This window comes from Carcharodon carcharias, chromosome 18 (genome assembly GCF_017639515.1).
Source record: "Carcharodon carcharias isolate sCarCar2 chromosome 18, sCarCar2.pri, whole genome shotgun sequence".
In the NCBI taxonomy this organism is placed as follows: Eukaryota; Metazoa; Chordata; class Chondrichthyes; order Lamniformes; family Lamnidae; genus Carcharodon; species Carcharodon carcharias.
In genome coordinates, this window is record NC_054484.1 from 88,963,676 (window position 1) to 88,986,424 (window position 22,749).

Consider the following 22,749-nt stretch of genomic DNA (forward strand, 5'->3'; position numbering starts at 1 on the left):
AACGTCACACACACAAAGTGCATCACACTTTCAAATGATGCCACTCAATTGATTGGCTCAATTGACCACTTCTTTTGAGTGCCTTATATTTCTGCCCCAAGTATCACCAATACCAGGTGGAATTTTTTGCAGACAAGTGTAAAGTACTTCATAAAGAAATTCCATGAATGGGTTTCAAATAATTGAGAAAGACTGCAGAGCCTTGACAGACCCAACATTCCTCAGATACTGAAGCAGCCCATTCCCACATACAGCAAGACGAAGCAATTATCTTCAGCATGAAAGAATCTAACCTTTGCCCCTTGACAATTAATGGCATTATCATTGCTGAATCCCCCACTATCAACATCCTGGGGGGTTACCATTGATCAGAAACTGAAAACTGGGTCAGCCACATAAATACTGTGGCTACAAGAGCAGGTCAGCAGCTAGGAATCTTACAGCTAGTAATTCAGCTCCTGACTCCTCAAAGCCTGTCCACCATCTACAAGGCACAAGTCAGGAGTGTGATGGAATACCTCCACTTGCCTGGGTGAGTGCAGCTGCAACACACAAGAAGCTTGACACTATGCAGGTCAAAGCAGTCTGCCTGTTTGGCATCCCATCCACCACCTTGAATATTCACTCCCTTCATCACCGATGCACAGTGGCAGCAGTGTGTACCTTCTACAAGATGCACTGCAGCACCTTGCCATGCCTCCTTTGACAGCACTTTCCAAACACGCGATCTCTACAACCTGGATGCACAAGGGCAGCAGACGCATGGGAACAGCATCACCTGGAAGCTTTCCGCTAAGTTACACACCATTCTGACTTGGAACTATATTGCACTGTCGCTGGGTCAAAATCTGGAAATCCCTAACAGGACTGTGGATTAACCTACATAACATGGACTGTAGCGATTCAAGAATCATCAGCCTACTCTTGATCAACAGCAAAGTGATGGAAGGTGTGGTCGACAGTTCTATCAAGTGGCACTTACACAGCAATGACCCACTTTGGGTCACACTGCTCCTGACCTCATTACAACCTTGGTTCAAACATGGACAAAAGAGCTGAACTCAAGAGGTGAGTTGAGTGTGATATCAAGGGAGCATTTGACTGAGTGTGGCATCAAGGAGCCCAAGCAAAACTGGAATCAATGGGAATCATGCAAAACTCTCCACTGGTTGGAGTCATACCCTAGCACAAAGGAAGATGGTTATGGTTATTGGAGGTCAATCATCTCAGCCCCTGGACATCACTGCAGGAGTTTCTCAGGGTAGTGTCTTTGACCCAACCATTTTTAACTGCTTCATCAATGAACTTCCTTCCATCATAAGGACAGAAGTGGGGATGTACACTGATGATTGCACAATATTCAGCACCATTCATGACTCCTTAGATACTGAAGCAATCTGTGTTCATGTACACCATGATCTGGACAGCATTCAGAGTTGATAAGTGGCAAGTTTGCGCCACAGAAACGCCAGGCAATGACCATCTCCTACAAGAGAGAATCTAACCATTTACAAGATTGCTGATAAGACCAATCTTGTAGCACGTGGAGCTGCAGGAATCTCAATGTGCATATTGATCAGTGAAGTTGGCTTACAGCAGACATGAGTAGAGAACCCATTAGTGAATTTCTCAACTAGCACGTCAAGGACAGGGAGCTCATTAGACTGATCTATTTCAAAGGTAAATTTGAGTGTGGGATGGAGCGCATTAAATTGTGGAAACCAAGCCATTTGCTCACCATGCAAGCTTGATGCCGAAATAAAGTGTAACAAATCTATCCTGAGGGATAATGGCTACCTTGATTAGGTCATTGCTCACTGTGTTTTGGTCATACTCATGAATGGGCCTAAGGCCACCAGTTTCGGACCTGAAAAAGGTCCAATCTACCTCAAATTACTCTGGCAGGATAAAGTACCTCAAAATTTGAACAACAGGTGAAGCTAGCTGTTTCATGCTACTACTATGCAGTAGCAGCATGATTGGTGCTTTCCCACTAACCGGATGCTGCTGTAAAGCCAGAAAGACATTCTGCCTATCGTACAAATGAATAATGTGGTATATGAATTTCAGTGCTGGTGCAATGCCAGGTACATGGGGTGTATATCCCAACAAATGGTCGAACGTATCAAACGATTAATCCCTTTGGCTATTTGCAATTGGCAGAGTACTGACCGTATTCAATTAGCTTGTGCTAACGTTAGATATGATTCTGCAATTGGATAGCGCTTGCTGAACAATCGCAAATGTACTTAGAATTACACTAACAACCAATTTAAGAATATTATTTGGGTCTGTAATGTAGCTCACAACACTTGCTATAAGCTACATATATTCATATGCAGGGAACTATCCTCTGCAGGCAAAAGGAATATGTTCAGGCTCTATATCTTTTTTGAATAAACAGAAGCATGGGAGATAATATCTCCCATCATTTGCAACCACAACATCTCAACCAATCAGTGCCAATTTGCCAACCAATCAGCACCATCTTTTCATGCAGTACAAATTGTTCCATTTAGAATTTGGTGCTCTTGCACCTGTCCTGATGAGTGCAAGGTGAAAAGCTTTGACAGAATGTTTTTCTTTCAGCAATACTCAAGTTCTATTCTACTTAGTGATTACATCTCTTTATTTATTTATTTTGCATGTGTATAGCCACAGAGCTAGGCAATAGCCATATAAGTCTGCCTTCAAGTTAAGTCATCAGACACTCCTCGACAATGTGAGTCTTTGTTTGGACTGCACCACAGCTGCAAATTGTATGGTCATGGTGAACTCACTGATGTTGGATGACTGCACAGAGGCTTTGGCCAGTCTGGAAATGGTTTAAAAGGGCCCAACTGTTGCCATGGGAGATTAAAGCTGGGTGAATGAGCAGTGGGGTCTGCGATGAGAGAGTGGTTTCTGGTGGGTGTTTTCCACTGCCAATCTCCTACCATAGGCCTGCAATTGTTCCTCCTCGGCATGGTGAGTTTAACCATATGGGGTGGGAAGAGGGAAGTGTACTGCTGGTGGATGGAGGAGGTCTTTGAATAAAGGCAGTCTTGGGTGGGAGTAGACCTTCTCCATTAGCTTTTCCATCTCTCGCAAACCAAAGGACACTAAAAGCTATAGAATTCTGATCATCATTACTCAAAGCCCGTGACCACCCAGCCCACACACAAAATTATTCACTCAACATGAGAGATGGCTGCAAGTAATTTCCTCATCGCGGGTCTCCCTGCCATTATTTGCAGTCTGGCGTTTGTGTTCTGCCAACTCTGTGGTTGGAAATGTCAGATTGGACTTGGGTGATTTTTCAGCTGCTGCTGTTGAATTCTGTATGTGCGGGAGAGACACAATGGATGATATTTAATGCCATCACCAATGGCCAGTTTGGAGGTGGGGAGGATGCTTAACCGGGCAGGATGGTGGCAGGTGGGGACCCCACCACCTTCCCACCTCTATCATTTAATTGATACCTTCAAGTGGGCAATTAATGTCCAACTGAGGGCCTCATCCCGCCACCACTGGTATTAAAACAGCAGCAGGTGGACTTGATGCCATGCATGGAGCAGGGTGAGCAAACCTTTGCGGGTTGCATGTGATCTCCCATGGTAATCGGGGGGGGGGGGACCCCTCGTTCAAAGGCACTTAGTGCCTGATCGCAGGGCATGGCATGGGGAATGGGGGCCTGCAGAGAACCATCCCCGTGTCTTTGCTGCTGCCCTTCCACACCCACCTCCCCACAACCCCTACCAGCAAAACCTCTTTCATTACTTACCTCTGTTCTGGGTCGCTGCACGCTTCTAGACTTCAGGTGGGTGTATTTCCCACATAAGCCACCACCTCTCAGGTGGCACAGCTGAGGAAAAGAGCTGCTGGCCTCTGTTTGGCTGGCAGCCCTTGGTGGGTGGCATACCCATCCCTGGGGTGATGAGTGCAGGATGAAAAACTTTGACCCTTGGAAGGCCTGCCAATGATATTATAATTCAGCGGGCCTTCCCCAAAGGCCTTCCCTCTCCACCTGGTGGCCGAGACCCCTGTCGCCTCCATAAAATTCCCCCATCATGGGTGTTACAATCTTCACTCTGCCACTGAATGCACCCAGGTTAATTAGCTTCATATGATACTGACGTGGAAAGACTATATATAATAACATTCAAAGCTTATGCAAAGCAAAACAAAATCTAAAAGATTAGTCATCAATTCGGTCACACCACAGTAACTGTAGGACTGAGTTCTGCATTCAGTGTGTAAGGGAAATTGAACATATGTTGTTTAGCAAGACCAAATTCATTACCATAGTATGTACAACAACAACTTGCATTTGGGATTGTTGGACATCCCAGGCACTTTTTGGGAGCGTTATCCATGCTAGCTACAGAAAAGCTGACACTGGCACTTGCTGCCTTAGATATGTCAAAGACATGTCTGCCATTGAAAAGCGTAGCATCCACACTGAATCCCATATACCAGCTGTTCTTGAACAGCTTCACAACTGGCCTGTAGAGAATAGAAGCAAATAACCCTAACAAGTGCATGATTGTTGACGTCTTCTCTCGAAACAAATCACCCCTCCCAATTTGTCACTGAATGACATCTCAAACCAAGAACACAACACCATCAAACTGTCGAGTATATTTATCCAAGCAGATCAAAAATGAGATGTACGCATCAGTTCTATTGCTAAGCGAGCTAACAGTCATCCACACACGCTCTGCAAGCTGAAACACCATTCCCTTCCAAGCAATGATCTCATAACTGTTTTTACCACTTTCATTCGCCCTGTACTGGAAATGGGGCACGTGGGTGGTCAAGTGGAAGCACAAGGCAGCAATGTCATATCTCATGAGTGCAATGAACAAACTCAAGTGACCGTTAGACTTTGAACTTGATAACATGAAGATCCTAACCTGATGATCAGTACGTTATTCTACCTGTTCTTTTTACCATTCTTTGTATTTTGTATTTTGCTTGGAATGATTGTTTGTAAATCATTCGGCCTTTGGTGACAGAAATTAATCTCGGCATGGTGAGTTTAACCATATGGGGTGGGAAGAGGGAAGTGTACTGCTGGCGGATGGAGGAGGTCTTTGAATAAAGGCAGTCTTGGGTGGGAGTAGACCTTCTTTTCCATCTCTCGCAAACCAAAGGACACTAAAAGCTATAGAATTCTGATCATCATTACTCAAACCCGTGACCACCCCGCCCACACACAAAATTATTCACTCAACATGAGAGATGGCTGCAAGTAATTTCCTCATCGCGGGTCTCCCTGCCATTATTTGCAGTCTGGCGTTTGTGTTCTGCCAACTCTGTGGTTGGAAATGTCAGATTGGACTTGGGTGATTTTTCAGCTGCTGCCATTGAATTCTGTATGTGCGGGAGAGACACAATGGATGATATTTTATGCCATCACCAATGGCCAGTTTGGAGGTGGGGAGGACACTTAATCGGGTGGGATAGTGGCGGGTAGGGACCCCACCACCTTCCCGCATCTATCACTTAATTGATGCCCTCAAGTGGGCAATTAATGTCCAATTGAGGGCCTCATCCCGCCACCACTGGTATTAAAACAGCAGCAGGTGGACTTGATGCCATGCATGGAGCAGGGTGAGCAAACCTTTGCGGGTTGCATGTGATCTCCCATGGTGATCGGCGGGGCGGGGGGGACCCCTCGTTCAAAGGCACTTAGTGCCTGATCGCAGGGCATGGCATGGGGAAGGGGGGCCTGCAGAGAACCATCCCCATGTCTTTGCTGCTGCCCCTCCACACCCACCTCCCCACAACCCCTACCAGCAAAACCTCTTTCATTACTTACCTCTGTTCTGGGTCGCTGCACGCTTCTAGACTTCAGGTGGGTGTATTTCCCACATAAGCCACCACCTCTCAGGTGGCACAGCTGAGGAAAAGAGCTGCTGGCCTCTGTTTGGCTGGCAGCCCTTGGTGGGTGGCATTTCCCATCCCTGGGTGATGAGTGCAGGATGAAAAACTTTGACCCTTGGAAGGCCTGCCAATGACATTATAATTCAGCGGGCCTTCCCCAAAGGCCTTCCCTCTCCACCTGGTGGTCGAGACCCCTGTCGCCTCCATAAAATTCCCCCATCATGGGTGTTACAATCTTCACTCTGCCACTGAATGCACCCAGGTTAATTAGCTTCATATGATACTGACGTGGAAAGACTATATATAATAACATTCAAAGCTTATGCAAAGCAAAACAAAATCTAAAAGATTAGTCATCAATTCGGTCACACCACAGTAACTGTAGGACCGAGTTCTGCATTCAGTGTGTAAGGAAAGTTGATCATATGTTGTTTAGCAAGACCAAATTCATTGCCATAGTATATGCAACAACAACTTGCATTTGGGATTGTTGGACATCCCAAGGCACTTTTTGGGAGCGTTATCCATGCTAGCTACAGAGAAGCTGACACTGGCACTTGCTGCCTTAGATATGTCAAAGACATGTCTGTCATTGAAAAGCGTAGCATCCACACTGAATCCCATATGCCAGCTGTTCTTGAACAGCTTCACAACTGGCCTGTAGAGAATAGAAGCAAATAACCCTAACAAGTGCATGATTGTTGACGTCTTCTCTCGAAATAAATCACCCCTCCCAATTTGTCACTGAATGACATCTCAAACCAAGAACACAACACCATCAAACTGTCGAGTATATTTATCCAAGCAGATCAAAAATGAGATGTACGCATCAGTTCTATTGTTAAGCGAGCTAACAGTCATCCACACACGCTCTGCAAGCTGAAACACCATTCCCTTCCAAGCAATGATCTCATAACTGTTTTTACCACTTTCATTCGCCCTGTATTGGAAATGGTCAAGTGGAAGCACAAGGCAGCGATGTCATATCTCATACGTGCAATGAACAAACTCAAGTGACCATTAGACTTTGAACTTGATAACATGAAGATCCTAACCTGATGATCAGTGCGTTATTCTACCTGTTCTTTTTACCATTCTTTGTATTTTGCTTGGAATGATTGATTGTAAATCATTCGGCCTTTGGTGACAGAAATTTATCTTTTAATAAATACACCTTTGAATTGAAATTGAAAAGTTATCAAACAAAATTTGACACCAAACCATATAAGGAGATATTAGGACTGATGGCCAAATGTTTGGTCAAGAGGCAGATTTTAAGGAACATCTCAAAGGAGTAGAGAGGGATAGACAGTCAGAGAGGTTTTGGGAGGTAATTCCAGAGCTTAGGGCATTAAGCAGTTAGAGGGCCTGGTCACCAACGGCCAGAATTAGATGGAGGGTTGTAGGGCTGGAAGAAATATGGAACAATGAGGCTACAGAGGTATTTGAAAACAGGGATGAGAATTTTAAAATTGAGGTGTTGCTAGTCTGGGAGTCAATAAGGGTCAGGTGATGGGTGAATGTAACTAATGCGACACTAGGGCAACAAAATCTAGGATGAGTTCCAGTTATGTAGGGCGACGGTGTGGTGTATACAGTAGAATGGGAGACCAGCCAGAGAAACACTGGAATAGTCAAGTCTCAAGGTAACAAAGGCATGGATGAGGTTTCTGCAGAAGATAAACTGAGGCAGACAGGAGTAAGATGATGTTATGAAACTGAAAGTAGGCGACGTTCCTATCCCCATACAGACTGATAGCTTTTAAAAAGGGATATGAATTTCCCAGTGAGCGAAGCCAGGAATTGCACAACAAGATTTTACATTTTAAGACTTTTGCTGTAACATACAAACTAAAATCAACATCGACTAACATTACTTAGTAAGCAACTAATATTAAAATACAAGAAAGATACTTCCCATTAACTTCTTAAAACAACTGAAAACTCCACACCACATTTATACATTATACTATGCCCTCAGCAGAAGTGCAGTCTTGTGTACAAAGTTCCAAATTCCTCCCAGCTTCAACAGGATATCTTCTCCCACCCCACTAGGGTGAATCTTTCTCTGTCCTTCTTAAAAGGAAATCCCTTCACTCAGTCTTCTGAGCATAATCAAGTGGACTTCCTACAGAAAAGCACCCACTTGTTCCTCCTTGGTCTTTAACTCTCTGCAAGCCTCATTTTTTCAAACCAGGAATCCGCCCTCAATAGCACCAAAACAGTCTTTTTCTTCTGCTTGGAATAGCAGTATCTATTTTGAGTCGTCTTCTCCAAATCTCTCTGATTGACTCTGAGAGTCTGACAGTTTGAACGCAGCAGGACCAGCTGCCCCCTCCTTTGTGTCCAGGTGTTATAACTTGTACCTTACTTTCAATAAGTTTTAACCTGGGCCCCTATCCCTATGGCAACCAGGTCACATGGGCTTATTTCCAGGTAGATTTCGTATGAGATCACATCCCCTCTATTGAGGGGCTGAGAGCGGTGGTTGTGAGGTGTTGTTGGGTGTCATCAGTGTGTATTTAGAACCTGACATTGTGCTTTCGGATGATGTTCCCAAGACATAGCATGTAGATGAGAAATAAGAAGGGATCAAACATTCAGCTGCAGAGGATGAAAGGCATGTATGGGCAGGTTATCCAACAAGCAGCAACTTTTAAGGGGCTGCTCACATTTAAGGGGCAACTCCACTCAGAAAGGTTTTAATGTCTGAGCAATAGTGGGACTACTCTATTTGGGAATGCTGCCCACAAGGCAATGTTATTTGTTTTTTGGAAAAATATACTTTATTCATAAAATATCTGAAAGAACATTACAAAACATTTCAAAATGGCCATCACAAAAAGTGCAATCATATTCAACTTTTCCCACATAGACCATGAGGTGCTTCAATACAATCAAAGAACATTACAGACATTTCAATATGATCATTACAGACAGTCAGAGAGTGTAGTGGTATTCAAGTTATTTACATAGATCATGTTGCACTCGGGTGCTTCAATACAATTATGATACATTTAGTATTCACTGCAAGCATTCCTTGTGAGTCATACAGCCCGAGGGGTCTATACAATTCCCAGCTCCTAGGCGCACAATGGCAGAAAGGTCTTAGACAGTGACCTTTCCCTATTGCGCATTTGCAGCGGCTGCCCCAAGCTTTAGTGCATTCTTCAGCATGTAGTCCTGGACATTGGAATGTGCCACAAGGCAATGTTATAGAAGGTTGAACAAAAATAGAGAAAGGAAGACTTACATTTACATTACACCTTTCATGACCACAGAACATCCCAAAACACTTTACAGCCAATGAAGTACTTTTGAAGGGAAAGTTATTTTTGAAAAGCACCATCCTATCAGAGACCATGTCCGAATGACTGAGTAAAAATGTCCTTCAGTTGGAGAAGTAGATAGAACATCATGTTATAACTTGGGAAGATAGCAGAATTAATACTGTGCCAAATTTGCCTATGGTAAATATATGGGCATAGGTTGCATTTCAAAAGGAGCTTATCAACTTCGTGCAAGTTTATTGAGGCTTCACACAAAGCACTGACTCAACACTTCAGCTCTTGCACATGCTGGAGGTCATATGTTGTTCTTCTAAAAACAAAACTGTGGGGCCTACATTTCACCAAGGAGGTAGTGACTGAATGGCGCTACTTTCTATAACAGGGCTTGCAGCTAGCTGCACAGTAGAGAACAGGGCTAGCAGTGAGAACGAGGCCAACCATGGCCATCAGTTTCTGTGCCAGCAGATCCTTCCAGGTGGGATCCGGAAATATTGGTAAGATTTCATAGTTTGCCGTGCATCACTGCACCTGGGAGGTGACAGAAATCTTGAATGCAAGGATAGGGGACTTAATTGTCTTTTCCCTCATCAAAGTGAAGCAGGAGGAGTAAACAAAAGGCTTTGCTGGGCTATCAAGATTAGGGTGACCAACTCATGGGGAGAAAATTAAGGCACACTTTGACGTACAAGGGGGCAAGGGTTGCTGGTGAACTTGAATGCAGCAAGAATGGTGGGGGTGGAGAGCTGTTTAACCAGTGAAATTTAAAGGTCTGAACTACGGGACAAACAGCGTTCTGGCAACATACAAACTGGGACGCAGGACGATCCCGTAAAACCCGGGACAGTTGGTCACCCTGAGTGGGGTTCCCAGTGGTGCAGTAAGCCATCAATGACATGTACGTGGTTCTGCAGGTCCCACATATCTATGGAGAGCTGGACAGCAACTGTAAGGGCTGCCACTACATGAATGTGCAGTTGGTATGTGACTGTGCCTGAAAGATCCTGTGATTGAATGTCTGCTATCTTAGCAGTGATCAGGATGAATTCATCCTGTACCAGTCAACAATGCCTACCACTCTTTAGCTACTAACTCTCTGCTGGTTGGAGTCATACCCAGCACAAAGGAAGATGGTTGTGGTTGTTGGAGGTCAATCATCTCAGTTCCAGGACATCACTGCAGGAGCTCCACAGGGTAGTGCCCTAGGCCCAACCACCTTCAGCTGCTTCATCAATGACCGAACTTCCATCATAAGATTAGAAGTGGGGATGTTTGCTGATGATTGCACAATGTTCAGCACCATTCATAACCCCTCAGATACTGAAACAACCCATTTCCAAGACCTGGACAATATCCAGGCTTGGGCTGAGAAGTGGCAACTAACATATGCGCCGCAAAACTGCCAAGCAATGACCATCTCCAACAAGAGATAATCTAACTGTCACCCATTGAGATTCAATGGCATTACCAACACTGAATCCCTCCACTGTCAACATCCTGGGGGTTACCATTGACCAGAAACTGAACTGAACTAGCCATATAAATACTGTGGCTACAAGAGCGGGTCAGAGGCAAGGAACCTTAGAGCAAGTAACTCACCTTCTGACTCCCCAAAACCTGTCCACCATCTACAAGGCACAAATCAGGAGTGTGACGGATTACTGTCCACTTACCTGGATGAGTGCAGCTTCAATAAAACTCAAGAAGCTTGATACCACCCAGGACAAAGCAGCCCGCTTGATAGGCACCCCATCCACAAACATTCACTCCCTCCACCACCGATGAACAGTGGCAACAGTGTGCACCATCTACATGATGCATTGCAGAAACTCACCAAGGCTCCTTAGATAGCACCTTCCGAACCCACGACCACTACCATCTAGAAGGACAAGGGCAGCAGATAGTTGGGAACGCCACCACCTGGAAGTTCCCCTCCAAGTCACTCACCATTCCTTCACTGTCACTGGGTCAAAATCCTGGAACTCCTTCCCTAACAGCACTGTGGATGTACCTTCACTACGGGGACTGCAGCGGTTCAAGAAGGCAACCCACCATCACCTACTCAAGGGCAATTAGGGATGGGCAATAAATGCTGACCTTGCCAGTGATGCCCACATCCCGTAAATGAATTAAAAATAAAAGAAGCAGAGCCTGGCTCATGTCTCCCCTCTGCCACCTGACCACACGTAAGCAGCTTACCTGCAATGAGAGCCATGCTGCCACCAGGAACATCATGGAGCAGACCATCAGCATTGTGAAACAATGTTTCTGCTGTCCGGACTACTCGGAGAGAGCCCGCCGACACTCGCTGGAACATGTCTCCTAGTTCGTGGTAGTTTGCTGCACAGTCCTCAACTGAGCTCCCAAGAAAGTGCAGCCCTTGACAGCAGGCCTTTGGAGAGCAAGTCAGGAGGAGGGGAACATGAAATGGAGAAGGCATCTGGCATTCCTTTGCTCCAGACAGGCTGCCTGTGAGTAGATACTCAGCCTTTGGTTCCACTCAATATTCCCCTCAACCCCTTTCACCTTTGCCCCAATATTTCCCTTTCCCTTCAATTAATCTGCTATGTACCATCAAAGGGCTGAAATAAAAGCTACCACCAGAAATACCATCCCATAACAACTTTATTCAACTACACTTCCAATAATACATATGACATGAGTTATTCACCCTTATGCAGTCCCTTAGTGCCTGTCATGCTTTGTCTGTCCTAGTGCTCCTACACAGTGCTACCCCAGTGACTGCAGCATGGCTGGTGGAAGGCTGCTGACTTGCAATGGGGCCCACTGCAGATAGCCTTGCAGGTTGACTTTGAGTAGCTTCATACTGCACTATCTCAGCATGGGTGGCAGCAGCAGAGTTACTGGCAGAATAGCAGTATTGAGAGTGCGAAAGCTGTCATCCTGAGGGAGGATAGCAGTTCATGTATCATGGAGTCACTGCCATTCTCCCAGGGTGGTGCTTTAACAATCTCAGTAATCTGCTGAAGAACATGTTGCTGGACTGCTGTGTGTGTCTGCAAGCCACTTGGCAATAGTCTGAACTTGCATGGCAGCAAGCATGGGTCTCATGATCGCAGTCTGAGCTTCCACTGCAACACTGAGACTTTGGGTGTGTTCTGCCTGTGCTGCAATGGAAGCAGAGACAAAGTATACCAGACACTGCACCAAAGTTGGGTCCACAATTCATCATGGATTTGTCCACCACTTCTACAATGGAAAGGATAGGTTCAAAGCTCAGTGCGAATCTGTGCCAAGTTGGGGCCAAACTCCTCTATGCTCCTTCATGGTGAAAAGAGGCCCTGTGAAATGCACTAACTATCTCTGTATGCATGTCCATCAGGGTTAACCTGTGCACCATCCCATCAAAGCCCTCAGCTGAGTGCCTTGCAGCAGAATTCACCTGAAGCCTCACCCTCCTGTGAACTGGTACACAAGCCACCCTTTTCCCCTGGTCTGGCTGCACCCACTCAAGCTGGTGACTCACCATATGCTGATCTCAACTCTATATTACTATCTAAGAGACATGCAATTTTGATATTTGAGCTGGCGGCTGCAGGTGTCAGATCAAGTGTTGGTTCTTCATCAGAGATCTCCTGGTGTTGCTCTTGCCTTTCACGATGAGGCTGCATTAACTGGCCGGATGGTAAATCTTGGGCATCTGAAAGCAAACATAAGGTTGGAATTTGGAAGGAGGAATGGCATGGAAAGCAATAGGTCACACTATCTGCAGCTTGCACTTCATAATGGATAGCAGGATGAGGGTGGAGTGGGCTTTGAGAAGGGACTTAAGGCAGGAACAATCCATCATCCTGGATGTTCTCAGCAACACCAGATGCAAAGGGCTGAAAGATTTTATCAAAGCCTTCCTCAGACTATAACCTGTAAACTGAGTGTAGCTCCTCTTTAAGAGGGATCAGGCTGCTTTTAAGAAGCGTAGGCTGGTTGTGCATTGTGCTAACCACACATGCACCTGGGCCCCTGGCTAAGCATACGGCCAGTCAGCAGCATATTATATATTGGGCTTCAGGCTACAACATGTTGATAAGCTGGCAGCATGAAGTCTGTGTGCTGTCTGCTTCAACAGCACCTGCATTGTGCTCACCAACCCTGTTAAAATTGAATTTTTGCTGTCCTGAGTTTCTAAACTATAGTGATGCCAAATTAACATCGAATTGGTAATTAGCCATAAAATGAAAACTAGGGCCCCAAAAGAGTCGATTAAAAAATAAGTTGGAGTGAAGCCATAGCAGAAGCTTTAGTCACTGCTATTGCAGAGTACCAACTCCTCTAAAGGACTCAGGAGATGCAGGCATGCTGTCCCCTGCCACTTCTCTTCTGCTCCCTAGGGATGTACATGACCTGATCCTGCAATACAGGGGAAAACATGTCAGACTCTGTGTTGCAATGAGTTTGGGTGGTGTGCCTGCCATAATTGTATAGCCTGTGGTATGTGGAAGCTGCAAGAGGTAGTTATGAATTTAGCAGTATTGATTAGTGTGTGAAGGTGTGGTGAAAGTTAGGCATGAGTCCTTATTGCTAACTGTTGAGTGATGGGACTGCTGTGCATTGAGATGTTTGTAGAGCAGTTGGTCGGAGATGTGATTTTAAGATGCATTTGCTGAGCTTGATTATCTGTGTGAGGACATTACACTTTTTGTGACATTGCAGCATTTTCATGGCTCTGAAAATTGACTTCTGTGGCCACCCTGGTCTCATTTCCATTGCAAGGTGCATCTTTAAGGCTTCCTGGTCCCTCTCTCCTGCTTTTGACCTCCAACACTAAGGCCTCTGGTGCCATAGCTAAAAAACTCAGGAGTGCTCCCTCTGGCTGGTTACTCCATTTGCAGTTCTGTCCTTTCCACCAAAGTCTTCCTGAGACTATTCCAGCAGCTCATGTAGCCGAAATGCAGCTCCCCTTTTAGAGGTGCTGGCTAGCTATGCAGTGTACTAACCACATATTCACCTGGGCCTCCTGCTGAGTGTTTTTGTGCTGCCTGCCTAATTGGGCCCTGGTGGAATAATCAGGGTAATTTGATTACCTAGACTCCTAAGGTTAAATTATGTGGAGAGTTTACACAAACTAGGGTTGTATTTCCTGGTATTTAGAAAGTTAAGGAGTGATTTGATCAAACTATTCAAGAGTAAGGGTAACAGGATACATATGAGAATATGAACTAGGAGCAGGAGTAGGCCACTTGACTCTTCAAGTCTGCTCCACCATTCAATAAAATCATGGCTGATCTGATTGTAACGTCCTGCCTACCCCAGGTACCTTTCACCCCCTTTCTTATCAAGAATCTATCTTGCTCTGCCTTACAAACATTCAAACACTCTGCTTTCACTGCCTTTTGAGGAGGAAAGTACTAAAGACTCAATCCTCTGAGAGAAAAGATTTATCCTCATCTCTGTTTTAAACGGGTGACCCCTTATTTTTAAACCATGATCCCCTAGTTCTAGATTCTCCCACAAGAGGAAAATCCTCTCCACATCCACTCTGTCAAGACCCCTCAGGTTCTTAAATGTTTCAATCAAGTGACCTCTTACTCTTCTAAACTCCAGTGGATACAAGCCTAACCTGTCCAACCTTTCCTCATAAGACAACCCCCCATTCCTAGTATTGGTCTAGTAAACCTTCTCTGAACTGCTAATGCATTTACATCTTTCCTTAAATAATACAGTGCTCCAGTTCTCACAAGTGCCCTGTATTACTGAAGCATAACCTCCCTACTTTCGTATTCAATACCCCTCGCAATAAATGATAACATTCCATTAGCTTTCCTAATTACTTGCTGTACCTGCATACTAGCCTTTTGTGATTTATGCACAGGACTCTCAGATCCCTCTGAATCTCAGAGCTCTGCAATCTCTCACTATTTAAGTAATAGGGTAGATAGAGAGAAACAATTTGTTTTGGTTGGGAAGACTGGGACTGGGGGCATAGCCTAAAATTAGCATCAATATTTTCAGGAGTGAAATTAGGAAACAATTCTACATACAAAAGTGAGGCAGAAGTTTGGAACTCCCTTCTAGTTGAACTGGATCAATTGTAAATTTTTACAACGGAAGAAAGTGAAACATAGAGTCCTGAAAAAAGTGGATAAATGCAAATAGTTGGTGTCAAGGCAAACAGAAATATGTACAAATCAAAACTACAAAGCAGGCAAAATACCCTACAAGGTAGTGCCACCTGGTGCTTTGCAGGCAATTCAATCTTTTTGGGGGGAACTTATGGAGGACATTGAACTAAACATGTGATATCTGCTACATAGGAAAAGCTGGTTTGAATGCAAAATGCAGCTCTTAGCAAACCATGCAAGAAGCAGATTAAGCTGTTACTCTCTGATCATCAGATTCACTTTCAGTGAAATCTATTAGAGAATTGGTCCTTCAATTTTACAACACTTTCAACACTTAGGAGTTGCCAGTCCTGCTGGGGGTGAGTTTATTGTGTTGAAATGTAGTAAGTTTTATGTTGGTGTCTGAAGAACATGTTCCTGAGAGTGGAGTCAGTGATATCTTCACCTTAACAAATAGCAGATTCAGTGCACTATTCATCAGATTTTTGATAGTGCATAAAGGTGCAGTAACATACCCAACAGTTACATCAGCAATCCACCCTATAGGGAAGGAGGGAGGGGGTAAAACTTCTAATAATCATAGAAGGTTAGGCAAGGGATTTGTAAGTAATTGAGAAAAAAGATAGGCTTTTGGCAGGTTCTGGGGGAACCAGAAAAGAAGTAGCCAAGTCTCTGATCATAATTATCTAAAATTTGAGGACTACAGTGTAGAAAATGTACAAAAAGCTAGGAAAATATAGGTCAGCTGTCTTACTTTAATTGTCATTGAGCCAGAGCTTAGATCACAAGATTAAACTGCCAAGTACTTGGGGAAACATGACATAATCAGGGCTGACGTTTTGAGTCCTCATGACCCTTCAACCATGAGGACTCGAAACGTCAACTCTTTTCTTCTCCGCCGATGCTGCCAGACCTGCTGAGTTTTTCCAGGTAATTCTGTTTTTGTTTTGGATTTCCAGCATCCGCAGTTTTTTGTTTTTATGACATAATCAGGACCAATCAGTAAGGAATTTCTAAAAGGCTGGCAGTATTCAGCCAACCTTTGAAGACATGATAGGATAGGTAAAGATAGTACACCGGATGTCATTTATATGTAGTTCAAAAATAATTTATGGTACTATCTAAGAGAATTGGGGACAGTTAGTTTAGATGGCTAGCATGTGGTTCAGAATAATGTCAGCAGTGTGGGTTCGATTCCCGTTTCAACTCATATAGTCTTAGAACCTGCCTTCTCACCTGCCCATGGGAATGGAAGGCAATGGCAAACCACCTCTGGCAAAGATAACTGTCGAAGGGTCATGAGGACTCGAAACGTCAACTCTTTTCTTCTCCGTCAATGCTGCCAGACCTGCTGAGTTTTTCCAGGTAATTCTGTTTTTGTTTTACCTCTGGCAAAACCTGCCATGAAAATGGGTCAAGGTGAAGCATGAGCAGACAATAAACCTAGGACCTGCCTTGGGGCAGAGCACACATGCCATGATATAAGAGACTTGTGAAAAAGATAATGGTATTAAGGAGCTTCTGAATGCATTGAACTGGTTGGTGGATAGCCAGCAACAAGCAGAAGAAAGGAAATTTTTTAGAATAAAACAGCGTGGTGAGTAGTGTTTCACAGGAATCTATGTTGGGCCACTTTTATTTACTCTATAAAAAGTGATCTGGTTGGGAAGTGAGGGAAATGGAATATTGTGGAAGATGGCAGGATGAGTAGATATGGGGCACATGTAGTTCAATGTAGAAAATTGTTGCAGTAATGCATTTTAAAACCGAGAATAGAGAAATGTTAAGTTTTTAAACGAAGTAGAGAAGCAGGAGGATCTTTTGTGCATATGCACAGAGCAATTGAAATTGTCAGTACATATGCATAAAACCACATAAAGGCAGTCAGGACTCTTGATTCTGTATCCAGAGCAGGTAATAGTGGATAAAGCAATGGCCTACTGCAGCATCCAAGTTCTTAAAAGTTATCTGGCACTGTAGGTTCCAATCAAAGGTCTCTTTCAAGCTTTCTGTCTTGTCTTTTGCTGAGGAGGCATGGTGCAGGGATATGTTGATTGGATGCCCAGTTTTAGGTTATGCCTTACATTAGAAGAATTGGAATATGGCAAAAGTATTTTATTTAGAGTCAGAATAATACCTCATATTGAGTGAGATTGAATTTGCCATGTTTTGGAAAGGCTCAAGTTGATGATCTACCTCAGTGATGCCTTTCTCATGCCAAATTTGGAATTTACTTCAGGTGAATTGTATCTTGGAATTCCCCATTGGACCATAAATAGGAGCTGAACGATAAAACCGGAGGGATTTTCAGGAAGACGTAGACCTCTTCTGAGGATGATGGTGTTGTTGTTATGGGTGTTTCTTAACCACAATCAGACTGTTCTGGGGTAAGTTTGAGTGAGAGGCCCTGGTCTCCATGTGCAGCTATCGTTCCTCGATACCAAAGGGCATTCATCCATCATGATTCACCCTCCATCTGGCTAAATGCCATCTCCGTACCTTAAGTGAGTATGGGAGCAGGGTGTTAGTGATAGGAGAGGCATGCACTACATTAAATAGACATCTAATATTGCTATTTGGTCATTGTTGATGTTCAAGGGAAACCTGACTTATCTTGATGACCAGGATCTTAGTCGATGGTAAGACTATGGGTATATGGGATGAACAGAGGGTCTTTTTGTGTATTAGTATGATTGCTGATGTCCCAAACATTTCTAGAAGGATATTGGGAGAGTTTTATCACAATGAGTGTGACTACAAGAGGTAGGGCCTCTGAGTTTGGCAAAATGTATTATCATCCGTTTTGGTTTGGGGGTTGAAGGCATAATACAAAAGCCAATGAGGATCATCAATTTGTCGGAATAGGTTTGAGTATTCTGCAGACATGCTGTATAATCAGCTCTATCCTGCTATCCAGCTGCAGGATGAATGGATTGGCCTCTTGCCCTTCAGGGATGCCAATGTTCTGCATTGTCATTGTGATGGTCCTAATGTCCTGGATATCCCCTGATCCCTTTGTACCAGATATACCTGGGGGACTTATTCCCTCCTCATCACCTTTGTGCTTGAGGACCCCCAGCTTTTTCATGCATTGTTCTCCCAGGTGTTACTTTGCAATGTTTAAGGAGCTCCGTGTGCAAGACCTGGGTAGCTGTCAGTAGTTTTCACTGAGTTTCCTACTTTATGCCCTTCTGTCTGAATGACCTTCTCCACATACCGTGTTTTGGCCTGGGCAGTTTTGAATGGCAGGTAGTTGTGCTGTGCTGGGTCTGTCATCAGGACCTAGTTCTGAATGAACTTCGCGTTACTGTGGTGCTTGATCTGAGTGCTTTCAGTCAACGGTTCTGGTATTGGCTGGTTGCATTGTCATCCTGTTTCTCAATGTGGAGCATGTTGAGGTGGTCCTTGCAAACGGGAAATACTTTTGAACTCGGACTGGAAGAGGGTAGGGTATCTTGGCCTCTTTATCATTTCTAGGGGAGACAGCTGAATTTGCTGGGAATGACATTCTGCTTCTTTGCACTCTTGGTTTGACTGCAAGATTGCTGATTTTCCAATGGAGGTACTGTTCCTCCATTGGATGCAACTGCAAAGGAGCAAATGTCGGCATTGGCGTGGGGCTGCTATTCTGGGAGGAAAAACAGTAAATGGATTTGAAAGCTTTTGGACTATTCACACTTAACTTTTATTGACTTTCTCTGATGTGTTTTTTTTTCAGACTGGTTACGATTGTGGATATCTCTACCATTGTAAGTTCACAGAAGAAGAGAATGTTAACAAGGATGGCTCCATAAATATGAAGGAACCATTTGCTTTTTTAGCCATTGAAGATGCAAGTGAAAACCCAATCAGACAAATGGTTTTCAAGTAGGCCAATTTTTGAGTTGAAAAGTAATTTGGCCCTTAAATATATTGGTGCCTCAATATCTTATAGTGTGTAGCCCAAAACTGTACATTGTATTTCAACAGTGGTCTTACTAAGATATTATATAGGTTCACCATTGCATGTCGACTTTTATATTCTGCATCAACACCAATATTTATTCAGCACCTTTGACATAGTAAAATATTCCACAGGGGAGTTATCAAACAAAATTTAACACTGAGTCACAGAAGATTATATTAGGACAGGTAAATAAAAGCTTGGCCAAAAGGTAGATTTTAGGAACATCTTAAAGGAGGGTAGAGGAGTAGGAGGCCGAGAGGCTTAGGGAGGAAATTCCAGAGCTTAGAGCCTAGGTAGATGAAAGCACTGCTGTCACTGGAGGAGTGATGAAAATCAGGGATTGACAAGAGGCCAGAATTGGAGGAGTGCAGAGATCTCTGAGGTTAGCAGCATGGGCAGTTTGATAGAAGCTGCCATTTAATCTGTAGAAGGGTGACGAGGCATTTTTGGAGTCGAAACCAGTAATGGAACACATACTCAATAGAAGGGTGTGGAGGAATGCCCTGATAGATATAGATAGATAAATTCTATTTCGATAAAGACCATTAGCATTTTGGGTCCTAGCATAGTGTCATAAAGTATAAGGATAAATATGAACGATAAATTTATAATAGGTTACAGTTACAGCACTGCATTAAGTATTAGGAATCTCATTATGGAAAGGACATTAAAGCCATAAAGAGTATACAGGATGATGCTGTGATTGAAAACCATTGTTATGAGGAAGGAAATGAGATATTAGGATCATTTTGACATGTGCAGAGAAGACTAACGAAATGGAGATTAATGACAGATTTGATACAGTGAATTGGGAAAGTCTGGCTGGGGAGTAAGCAATGAGAGATCATCAATTTAATTGTCACAGATGAGTGATTGGAGAGACTTGAGGAGATTTTTGAAATATTGCTAAAATATGGAATGTCTACCAAAAAGAGTGGTTGGGGCAAATACTGCTGCATCTTTCAAGGGAAGCATTAATAACTATTTAAAGCAGCAACAGGACAATAGGGTGTTAGTGGGACAGTAGGATTCATTTTGGATTGATTCAGAGCTATTATGAGAGACTGGGGCTGTGGGATTAGTTTAGGATTGATACAGGGCTATAGGAAATGGGATTAGTTTGGATTTATACAGGGAAATGGGGAGAGAGTGGGGCAGTGGGATTAGTTTTGGATTGATACAGGGCTATGAGGAATGGGATTAGGTTGGAATTGATACAGGGTTATGAAGAGAGAGTGCATCAGTGGGATTAGTTTGGATTGATACAGGGCTATGAGGAATGGGATTAGGTTGGAATTGATACAGGGTTATGAAGAGAGAGTGCATCAGTGGGATTAGTTTGGATTGATACAGGGACATGGAATGGAACAGATTAGTTTTACGAATAAAGCAAGATACTGTGGATGCTAGAAATCTGAAACAAAAACTGAAAATGCTGGAAAAACTCAGCAGGTCTGACAGCATCTGTGGAGAGAGAAAAACAAAGTTAACGTTTCAAGTCCATATGACCCTTCTTCAGAGCTGAAGAGAAGTGGAAATGTGATGAAATTTATACTATTTAAGGGGAGGGCGGGTGGGGCAGATGTAGCTGGATAGAAGGCCAGCGATAGATGGGGATAAAGGAGGTATTGACAAAGATGCCATGAACTAAAGGACAAAGGGATTGTTAATGGTAGTGGTTAGTGCTAAAAAGGCTGCTGATAGTGGCATAAAGGTAAGAAAGCAGAATGTGATTATAGCAGAACAAAGATAACATTGGGTGTCGTGGGAAGAGGATGAGGTGTTTGGGGTGATGGAGGAGCGGACCAGGGTGTTCTGGAGGGAACATTCTCTACAGAATGCTGACATGGGGGTGAGGGGAAGATGTGTTTGGTGGTGGCATCATGCTGGAGTTGTTGGAAATGGTGGAGGATGATCATTTAAATGCGGAGGCTGGTGGGGTGAAAAGTGAGGACAAAGGGGACCCTATCATGGTTCTGGGAGGGAGGGGAAGATGTGAGGGCAGAGGTGCGAGAGATGGGTCAGACATGGTTGAGGACCCTGTCAACCACAGGGTTGGGGAGGGTGGGGGTGGAATCCTCAGTGACGGAAGAAGGAAGACATGTCAGAAGTGCTGTTTTGGAAAGTGGCATCACTGGAACAGATGTGACGGAGACGAAGGAACTGAGAGAATGGGATGGAGTCCTTACAGGAAGTGGGGTCTGAGGAGCTGTAGTCGAGGTAGCTGTCGGAGTCATTGGGCTTGTAATGAATATTGGTGGACAGTCTATCACCAGAAATGGAGACAGAGAGGTCAAGGAAGGGGAGGGAAGTGTTGAAGATGGACCATGTGAAGGTGATGGAGGGATGGAATTTGGAAGCAAAATTAATAAATTTTTCCAGGTCCAGATGAGAGCATGAAGTGGCACTGAAACAATCATCAATGTCACGAGAAAAGAGTTGTGGGAGGAAGCTTGAGTAGGACTGGAAACAGGAATGTTCCAAGGAATGCTTCCAATTATGCCCTCAGCCGTGTCTGACCCATTCCCACGCCTGTGCCTTCACACCTTCCCCTCCCTCCCAGAACCATAATAGGGTCCCCCTTGTCCTCACTTTTCACCCCACCAGCCTCCGCATTCAAAGGATTATCCTCTGCCATTTCTGCCAACTCCAGCATGATGCCACCACCAAACACATCTTCCCCTCATCCCCGCTGTCAGCATTCCATAGGGAACGCTTCCTCTGGTCCACTCCTCCATCACCCCCAACACCTCATCCCCTTCCCACGGTACCTTCCCATGCAATCGCAGAATGTGGAACACATGCCCCTTTGCCTCCTCCCTACTCACTGTCCAAGGGCCCAAACACTCCTTTCAAGTGAAGCAGTGCTTCACTTGCACCTCCTTCAATTTGGTCTGATGCATCCGCTGCTCCCAATGTGAACTCCTTTACATCAGGGAGACCAAACACAGACAGGGTGACCGCTTTGCGGAACTCCTCCGGTTTGTCCGCAAGCATGACCCAGACCTCCCTGTTGCATGCCATTTCAACACCCCATCCTGCTCTCTTGCCCACATGTCCGTCCTTGGCCTGCTGCAATGTTCCAGTGAAGCTCAACACAAACTGGAGGAACAGCACCTCATCTTCCAATTAGGCACCTTACAGCCTTCTGGACTGAATATTGAGTTCAACAACCTAAGACCATGAACTCTCTCCTCCATCCTCATCCCCTTTTTTTATCCCCTTGCTTTTACATTAATTTTTATTTTTTATGTTTGTTTAATTTTTATTTTTATTCATTTATCTGTAGTTTTACCCCCTTTTTTATCCTTGTTTTTCCCCACCACTGCACCCTTCCCCCGACCCTATCCCCTACAGGGCCATTTGTCACTTGTTCCATGTTGTTCTTTCACACAATGCCCCCTTGTTCTGCCATTATCACATTCTGTTTTCTTACCTTTATGCCACTATTAGCATCTTTTTTAGCACTAACCACTACCATTAACAATCTCTTTGTCCTTCAGTTCATGACATCTTTAGCAATCTGTCCCCACCTGTTGCTGGACTTATATCCAGCTCCACCTGCCCC

The 22,749-nt window shown here is 44.2% G+C and overlaps 1 protein-coding gene across 1 annotated transcript in view; it reads left to right on the plus strand.

The window, feature by feature from the left end:
• LOC121290732 (cilia- and flagella-associated protein 44) overlaps positions 1–22,749 on the plus strand; it is a 375,801-nt gene that overhangs the window by 254,071 nt on the left and 98,981 nt on the right. Inside the window, exon 17 of the mRNA XM_041211577.1 lies at positions 18,954–19,102. Within this exon, the coding sequence (XP_041067511.1) occupies positions 18,954–19,102 (149 nt within the window). The remainder of the gene's footprint in view (positions 1–18,953; positions 19,103–22,749) is intronic.